This window comes from Octopus bimaculoides, chromosome 27, assembly GCF_001194135.2.
Source record: "Octopus bimaculoides isolate UCB-OBI-ISO-001 chromosome 27, ASM119413v2, whole genome shotgun sequence".
Classification (NCBI taxonomy): Eukaryota; Metazoa; Mollusca; class Cephalopoda; order Octopoda; family Octopodidae; genus Octopus; species Octopus bimaculoides.
Window position 1 is genome coordinate 21,979,692 of NC_069007.1, and position 9,609 is coordinate 21,989,300.

At 38.4% G+C, this 9,609-nt stretch overlaps 1 protein-coding gene across 6 annotated transcripts in view; it reads right to left on the minus strand.

Moving 5' to 3' along the window:
* Nucleotides 1-9,609, minus strand: part of LOC106870514 (RNA-binding motif, single-stranded-interacting protein 2) — a 158,947-nt gene that overhangs the window by 143,998 nt on the left and 5,340 nt on the right. For 4 of the 6 annotated variants that reach the window (XM_052977257.1, XM_052977258.1, XM_014916630.2 and 1 more), the window contains exon 2: nucleotides 2,515-2,981. In XM_052977257.1, coding sequence (XP_052833217.1) covers nucleotides 2,515-2,634 — 120 coding nt within the window. In that variant the 5' untranslated portion in view covers nucleotides 2,635-2,981. Of the gene's footprint in view, nucleotides 1-2,514; nucleotides 2,982-8,276; nucleotides 8,522-9,609 lie in introns of those variants that run through there. The other 2 variants (XM_052977254.1, XM_052977253.1) reach the window with 2 other exon arrangements.

Below are 9,609 nucleotides of genomic sequence, written 5' to 3' on the forward strand. Positions count from 1 at the left end.
ATATATATATATATATATATATATACACACAGACACACACACATGCATGCATGTATGTATGTATGCATGCATGTATATATGTATGCATATATGTGTGTGGCTGTGTTATGTTTGTCCCTCACCACTGCATTATAGCCGGTGTTGGTTTATTTACTGTTTACGTTTACAAACTAGTTGTTCGGAAAAAGAGACTGATGAAAAAAAGCACTAAACTTAAAATAAGTAATGAAGACGATCTGTTCGACAAAAGCCGTTGAGGCGGTGCCCAACTAAAGCCGCAGACGAACGACCGAAGTTTAAAAAATAGATTGTATTAGCCAGTGACAGACGTATATACCCTCTCATCCATAATATAAATGCAGAAATGGAAACTAAAGGAGGTAACTCCGATACGTTGTGAGTAATCTCCCTTGGTGTGGCATGCCGAAGATGCCAACAATGTGTATACAACAGGGTTCCACAAAATTTTTTCACTCGCGACACAGTTATGGTCTTTTCAAAATTCGGCGGCACACCTGAACTAAAAATATAACTAAAAGTATGGAGGGGTGGGGGGAGAATTATATTCAGGTTACACTGCGGCACACCTAGCATCGTCTCGTGACACACCAGTGTGTCGCGGCAGACCGGTTGCGGAGCACTGGTATACAATAAGATTGAAATACCCGTGTTGACCGCGGCCATGCTGGGGCACTGCCTTGAAGGTCTTAGTCGATTTTCTGTACTTTGTCAAATATTAGATTTTAATATGATTAATGAAGGTGGTGACGATGTTGGTGGATGTAGTGGTGTGAGGGGAGGAGTAACGGGTGGTGTGAGGGGAGGAGTGACGGGTGGTGGTGTGATGATGGAGAAACTTGCAGTGTTAGTAATGATATGAGTGTGCTGATGGGGGTGGGAGAATCAGTGGTGGGTTTATGGTGGTGAAGATGGAGGTGGCAGTGGTGATAGTGATGCTGGTGGTGGTGGTGGTGGTGATGACAGCAGCAGAAGTAGTGGTGGTGGTGGTGGTGGTGATGACAGCAGCAGAAGTAGTGGCGGTGGTGGTGGTGATGACAGCAGCAGAAGCAGTAGTGGTGGTGGTGAATGGTGACAACAACGGCAAAGGTGCTGGTGGTAGTGGCTACAGCACCAGTGGGGTTGGTTGTGGTGGTGACAGTGGAAGAAACGTCAGTGGTGGCAGTGGTAGGTGGCAGTGCTGGTGAGTGTAGCAACAGCAGTGGTAGTGGTGGCAATAACTGCAGTGGCAGTATTGGTTGTGGTGGTTGTGGTGGTGGAGGTAGTGGGACATGTTGGTAGTTGGAATGTTGTTGTTGTTGGTGGTGGTGGTGGACTAGATTTGTGGTGGATGTCCTGCATGGAGATCAAACATTAAATGATGATTCTGTTGCCTGTGCTGACACCAATGATGATGACAGCCCTTAGAGCCTCCTCCAGTCATGGCCAACCACGGATTTCTGCACCTGGAAAGTGCTTCTCTAAGGAACAGGCCTGGTCAAGGTTTTTTGTGGAAGACCAACAGTTGCCCAATCATACAAGTCTCCACTCTCCCCTCTCTATCCCCCCCCCACTAATGATGTCCAAGAGAAAGCCAGAACCAATACTGTTTGGCATTTTATATCGTCACAGACATTGATGTCAGGACACAGACTGCTCGGACAGATATTGCAAAACATCTCGTCTGATGCCCAAAGATTTCTATTAATTCCCTGCCTTAGATTGTGACTTTTCAATTGACCCCTGAATATATGAAAGGCTAAGTTTCAGATCAAAGGATAGGGGCCAGATTAATAAGGACCACATCTTCTCAGAGATGAAAATGGTTTTGTGTAGGGCCAACATCCCTACCTAGAAAACAAAAAAGGCAAGGTTACAGAAGCACTGAGGCAATTCAAAACCAACAAGAGATGGGAGAGGAAGGCTTTATCTTGGACACATGTCAGGCCCTGCCCTGGGGCCACGAGGCAGGTGGAAGGGAGGAGACTCTAGAAATAGCTGGAGGCAGAGACGAAAAATAAGCAGGGGTCTAAATGGGGGGAAACAAAACAGGTCAGATTCAAGATCAGTGGCAAACTCGGCCGATATCGACTTTCGTCAACAAGGGAGATGACTCTAGCCTTTCAGACGGCTGATTCTAATCCATTAATACCCTCCTGGGCTGAAAGTAACTCACTTAGAAGAAAGCTGTGAGTTTGTTATTAGAATAGGAAGTTGCGTTGCACTTGAAAGCTCCTGTCAACCAGTTGGAAAAACAGTAGTAGTAGTAGTAGTAGTAGTAGTAGTAGTAGTAGTAGTAGTAGTAGGATAGTATATCCCTTGGTTCTTATTTTATCAACCCTGAAAGAATGAAAAGTAAAGTTGTCTTTGGCAGAATTTGAACTCAGAATGTACGGAGTCAGAAGAAATGCTGCTAAGCATTCTGTCCGACCCATTATACAACTCTGTCAGCTGACCACCTTCATCGAAAAACTAATGAAAGAAAATAAACTAATAATAACCAAACTTAAGAATTACCTTTTTCTCCATATATGGCCCTTGCAATGCTGGCACCCTGTTATCATATTGTCTGTGTTGGTTGAGCCTATCAACCCCTGGAGGACCATCAACAGGGCTTTGTGAAGCATACCCATCCATATGAAAATGATTAATGTTTCCTCACCAATAACATTGGGTCGGTGCAGAAGAATGTGAAAATCACAAGAATTACCGAAAGCACTTTAGTCCACCCTCGCAGAATTCAAAGGATTTGTTAAAAGCAAATGCCCCTTTTTTTTTTTGATTTGTTTTTATTTCAATTAATTTTTTTCTCTCCTTTTTGTCTTGACTATTTTTATTTTATTTTTTTTTTAATTTTCCATTTGTATGGTTAACAAGACACAGAAGATTTTTGCCTCGTCTTTGAGGATATTTTGTTTGTTTTATATTTAAATTCTTGATGGTGTCATCAGACTGTAAAGAAGACTCTCACTGTAGCTCTCTATCTGAAATGATAAATCAATTTAGTATTAGTTAAACAATAACAACAAAAACAACAATAACAACAAAAACATTATTTTATAATTTACTGATTTACTGGAAGACAGCAATTTTACTTCACTTGACATGTCTTATCAAGTACAGCAAATCGCCACATCTCTCAGTCTCTCGTCATTTCCTCACTGAAGCACAACATCTGAAGATCCTTTCTCACAACTTCACCCCATATCTTCCTAGGTTTACCCCTTCCACAGATATCCTCCACAATTCGAGCTTGGCACTTCTTTATGCAGCTGTCCTCATCCATATACATCACATGACCAAACCAGCGCAGTCTCCTCTCTTGCACACAACATCCAATGCCTCTTACACCCTGTTTTCCTCTTAAATTATTTACGCTCTGTCATGCATGCACCCTGACATTACCCATCCAGTGGAACCAGCGTTAATACAAAAGGGTAATGCTGTGTTAGAACACAGAATACTGCAATAGTTACCACGAAATAACTTCTCATGTAGACTTGTAGTGCATATAAGAACTAGCAGGAGATCATCAACTGCCATCACCACTGCTGGAAGTACGAGATCATGAGATTTTGGCCTTCCTTGGACTTGTCAATGGTAGATGCTCAAAGGGTTGGAAACAGCAGTGATTCCTCCACTAATAGTATACACAGAGTGTCTGCTCAGGCCAGTGGGTTTATAAAAAAATAATTGATAGTGACAGAAGTAGCATTAACACAAATTGGTAATATTCGTTACCAATTAAATAATAGATTAAGTTGCACACCACCTCCTGGCTGGATGTGGTTTGTAACTTGCCACTGCTAGATAACAAGGGATCATGTATACAACAAAAAAAATAGAGACAGAGTGAAAGGACAAGACACATGAGTGAGGTCTACAAGGTGTAGTGTGTTGCTGAATGAGTTAATGCTAGTCAGATGGCTTTCTGTTGGATGTGGTCTCCAATGTTTGTGACCGCAACAGCAACAACAGCATTATCCCAGATATAAGAGTAATGTTTCAAGAAATATGACTCTTAAATGATCTTCATATAGAATCAAGTAGCAGAAATATATATTTTTGGTTTGAGATCAATGATTCTGAACTGGGGTCCATATGAGATTTTGCTGTTAAAATTTATCTGCAATTTATTGGCTATTGGGAGGAGGGTGCCAAGGATTCTTTCCCATTCCAGTTATGAAGAAACTGGATATCATCATATGGTATGAAAGAAATTGGTAAATCCAGTGGAGTTAACAGTTCCTCGTGAAGATAACATGGACAGCACTTGGGCTCGAAAGATTGACCGTTATGAAGACCTTCTCAACGAATGTGAAGGCAGGCTGGAAAGCAGAGCATTTTCCAATCAAAGTCAGTTGTAGAGGATTCGTTGGACACAGTGTGAGGTGACTGTTTTTATTGTTAGGCCTAACTCATCGTAAGGTAAATACCACCGTGAGTGATATCCAAACTACAGTGGAGAAAGCTAACCACTGGATTGGGTTAAAAAGAGACGATGAGCAATGGCTAGAAGAATATTGAGCAAAATCTTATAACCAGTTGATCTAGCAAGCAGGGCTTCATTTCAGGGAGGGAGGGAGCTGGTGTGCAATGATGCTGTCAAGGGGTAGGCCTCGAAATGGCATACATTCTCTCCTAATGACCCCATACACTTGCTAGCATCCAGTATGTGGAGCTTTCAATTGGTACCCAAACTGACATACCTACACAAATGTGCCCCACCGACCTTGTTTCTTTTTAACTTTCAGAAAAATTGATATTTTTCAATGAAATTTTCTACAAATACACTTCAGATTGTGCAGATTATGATTATAAGATTTTAATGTGAAATTCTTTTTTCCAAGGCTGGAGAGAAGCGTTTCGGAAAATGTACACGTGTCAACTTTGTTTCCACATAATTTTTAGAAAAATGGATATTTTTTAATGCAACGTTCTTCAAATACCTTTCAGAATGTGTAGATTGTGATTATATCTATGTTTAATATGAAAAATAAAAAGTGGTGCGTTTGCACACATACATACTGACCGACATCACATATATTCATAAAATGGAACGTGAAATTTCGAAAAAAAATTGTGACGTATGTCGGTACCAAACAACTTTATTTTTCACATTAAATTCCGATAAAATTAAAACCATCTGAAAGGTATTTGAAGAAAATTTCGTTAAAAAATACCCATTTTGCTGAAAGTTATAAGGAAGTAAAGCCGACTCGTGTGAATTTTCCAAAACTCCTCTCCCAACCCTTGGATAAAACTTTTCACAACAAATTCCGATATAATCGGAATCTGCACCTTCTGAAGCGTATTTGAAGAAAATTTCATCACAAAATATCCATTTTTCTGGAAGTTATGAGGAAACACAGTGGGGAGGGCACAATTGTGTAGGTATGCCCCCAGGACTTTTATCTGAACTGGTTTATCTTCGTTTTCTTTTTGCTTTTCTAAGATAATTTGATTTTTCGGTTAAAATAAAACTAAAATGATTTTTCTTTTAAAGATAGAAGTTTATTTATATTTAATTTTATTTTCCTTTAAATACTGATATAAATTTATGTATTTGGTGGCGCGACACCTGATCACATTTTTAATAGATCCACAAAAACAAAAAGGAGCGATAAGCATCAATAAATCAGATTATATAAATAACTATAAAGGTACGAGTTCATGTACGGTTATATATGTGTATGTGAATAGTTATATATACGTGTATATATTAATTATTTATCTACCACAATTAATACTAAGAAGGAACGTTGCAATCATTTGCCAACATCCGGTCATTAACAACAGTTCGACTTCTCCCAATTAACTCTTAATTAGGAAACGGGGTATTAATTAAGATGTCTTAAAAGGTATAACAACAACATACGTATGATTTTTCTAATGTTTAAAGGAAAACCTAGGTTATTTATGTGTTTCGCAAGCCTGAGAAACACGACCCTAACCAGACAGCATCATTGTCGTTTCAACCAACTCTTTCATTTTTTTTTTCTTCACCATCATCGTCGGCAACAAATAAACTTCTGAAAGTACATTAAAAACTACCAGAGTTATTTGTACTTTCTACGTAGTTGTTCGACATGCTGGAAACTCTAACCACATCTATTTCAAATCGCACCTAAATTATCTTAGATAATATAGACAGAGAGAGACATGTTTTTCACCCTCAGATCTGTTGGATCCAGCGCGGACTTGAGGCTAAACAGCAAGGAAAACACGTTAGATAATATAATCCTAGATACATTGTGTCTGAATAAGAGACGGTGTATTCATGACTAGAACGAAAACCTTTTGGGTATGAATATAGGCTGACCCGGGGTTAACAAAAACAAGATGGGACTCTGTGAACAATGTCATATATAGCATTATGTCTGAATAAAAAGTTGGATGGTTACGACTGGAACGGCTATTGTCAGAGTTCAACTGGTTAAGGACTTATCTGAGGCTAAATAACAACACTAATATGTTAACAATGATGTACTCAGAATACATTATTCAGTATCTTTCCTTTTAACACTATAGTGTGTGGTTTTGAGAGGGATTTAGCTGTTGTTTTCAGCACGGCCAGTGACAACATTAAAGACTCTCCCGTCTCGAGCCAACAGTGAACCTCTATACAGTGACTCAACCTGCTAGAAATAATAATACAACTCCCTCAAACCACACCCAATTGTTTGGTAATTTATTAAGACACATTGTATAATGTTATTCTATACGTTATAGGATGGTCACGGTTGGAATACTTTTAAAATAAATAAATTTGCTAGCTCAGTTAGAGCTGACCTGGGGTTAAACAACAACTGATTAAAAGTTAGTCCCAAATTTCGTCCCAAGGCCAGCTCAACTGGTATTTATTTTGTCGACCTCGAAAGTCGACCTCGGCATAATTTGAGCTCAGAACACAAAGATGGACGACTATTATTATTATCATCATTAGGTGGCGAGGCTGACAGAATCGTTGGCACGGCGGAGAAAATGTTTAGCGGCATTTCATCCGTCTTTACAGTCTGAGTTCAAATGCCATTGAGGTCGACTTTACCTTTCATCCTTTCGAAAATCGATAAAATAAGTAATAGTCTAAATTCTGGAGCTGATGTAACCGACAAGGCCCTCGCCTGCCACCCAAATTTCAGGTCTTGTGCCTATACTAGAAAGGATTATCATTATTATTATTATAGAAACTAGGAAGACGTAGAGTGATGGTAGGATGAAGGTGCCTATGTAGGTCTAATTAATGTACGTCCGAGGATGTATTTTGAGCGAAACAGTGCGTGAAAGGTTCGGGTCGGTATGACAGCCAGGTGCCCGATGTACATGTCTGACAGAAAGGTTTTACCGTAAAATGTGCCAGTATCACACACAAACTTAGTTATCCACTTACAGGTTGATATATATATATATATATATATATATATATATATATATGCTTATATATATTAGAACCGAGAACAAACGAACTAAAGAAATACATACATACGTGCAAATATATGCTTATATATGTTTGTACGTATTATAGATGAGTATAATGCATATATATATATGTGTGTGAATGTATGTTTGTGACAAATCGAATAGGTATGAACATGAAATAACATTTGCATACCTATATATGTACATATTTATATACACGTGTGTGTGTGTGTGTGTGTGTGTGAGACGAGCAATGAAGACACGGCTTACATGTAAGGGCAATTATAGAAATGATTTTATGACAAACATCCCGAGGAAGTGTTCTGTAGTAAAACCAAACGTTTCTACATCGAATCCATCGATGGGAAATGTAGCTTAACGATTATATAGCTAAGATATATGTATACGCAAAGGTATATACATATGCACTTATAGAGACATGCTTACATACATACACGCATACCTTTTTCCCGTGTTCTTCCTCTTTTAGGCCATCAAAATTGTTACATACGCGCGCGCATGTGTCTGTATGTATGTATATATATATGTATATATATATATACACACACACATACATGCACGCACATTTACTTCAATGCAGTCATATATTCAACATAAACACATTAGTATGAGTATATATAAGTGATAAATAGATAGATAAGTGAAGAGACAGAGATAAATGGATAGATATACATAATACAGATATACAATACATACATGTACATATATATACACACAGACATCAATGCAAGCATACATTCTATACAGAATGTATATTAATATGCGGTAGACATGTATATATATATAAAATAAGCTATAAATTCAAATATATACATAGATATATACAGATATATACACACATATCTTCAAGGAACAGTTTTGTTTTTGGTAAAGGATGCCCCGATCCAGCTTGACGAAGGAAGCGTAACACGGACATACAGGCAGAATGACACTCAGGCACACACACATATACAACAGTGAAGCACCGAGACATACACACATATACTCGAGTACACGAACACACACACGCATACACTAGCAGTTATAAACAAATATATACATCGACACGTGCGTGTGACACATACATAAACTCACGCATAAAGCCACATGTATTATGCATGACTACAAAACATACACAATGTTACCGAACAAGAAGCATATAAGCACACACATACATATTATTCGAGCATAAACTCACACATAAACACATATATACACACACACACAACAATGTAGAACGAAGCAGGTTTGTTTCGGAGGAATGAAAAAAAAACATGGCCAAATTAAGAGACATCTTTCTCAGAATATACCTTCATATCCTATCTAAAAGACATATATGTTAAGGTAAAGCTATATACCACCATTTATTTATATTCATAACATATTTCTGCTCATTTATATATATATATATATATATATATATATATATATATATATATATATATATATATATATATATATAATACATGCGCGCGGCTGTACGTGTATATAATAAAATATATAATATGGATGTGTATGTCAATGGGGTGATATGATGGATCCTCGTCGTTCGACAATGGGGATTCGTTTATTTGACCAACTGAATTACCTGCTCCTGAATTAATATGTAGCTGGCTGAGTATTCCACGGACATGTGTATCGTCAACGTAATTCCCTGACAGAATCAGCGTGACAAAGCCTTCCTTTTCAAACACAAATACAATATACTGGACGGAATGCTTTACCAATTTATTATTTTCGAAAGCTAAAATAACATGGGGAAGTGCACTGTGACCAGCGATATAATAACAACCGATAGTATTTTTTTACTTGTTTCAGTCATTTAACTGCGGCCATGCTAGAGCACCGCCTTTAGTCGAACAAATAGACCCCGGGACTTATTCTTTGGAAGCCTAGTACTTATTCTATCAGACTCTTTTGCCGACCAGTTAAGTTACGGGAACGTAAACGCACCAACATCAGTTGTCAAGCGATGGGGGTGGGGGGACAAACACACACACACACACATATATATATATGACAGGCTCCTTTCAGTTTCCGTTTACCAAATTCACTCACAAGGCTTTGGTCGGCCTGAGGCTATAGTAGATGATACTTGCCCAAGATACCTCGCAGTGGCACTGAACCCGGAACCATGTGGTTGAGAAGCAAGCTTCTTACCACACAGCCACTCATGTATGTATGTACGTACAT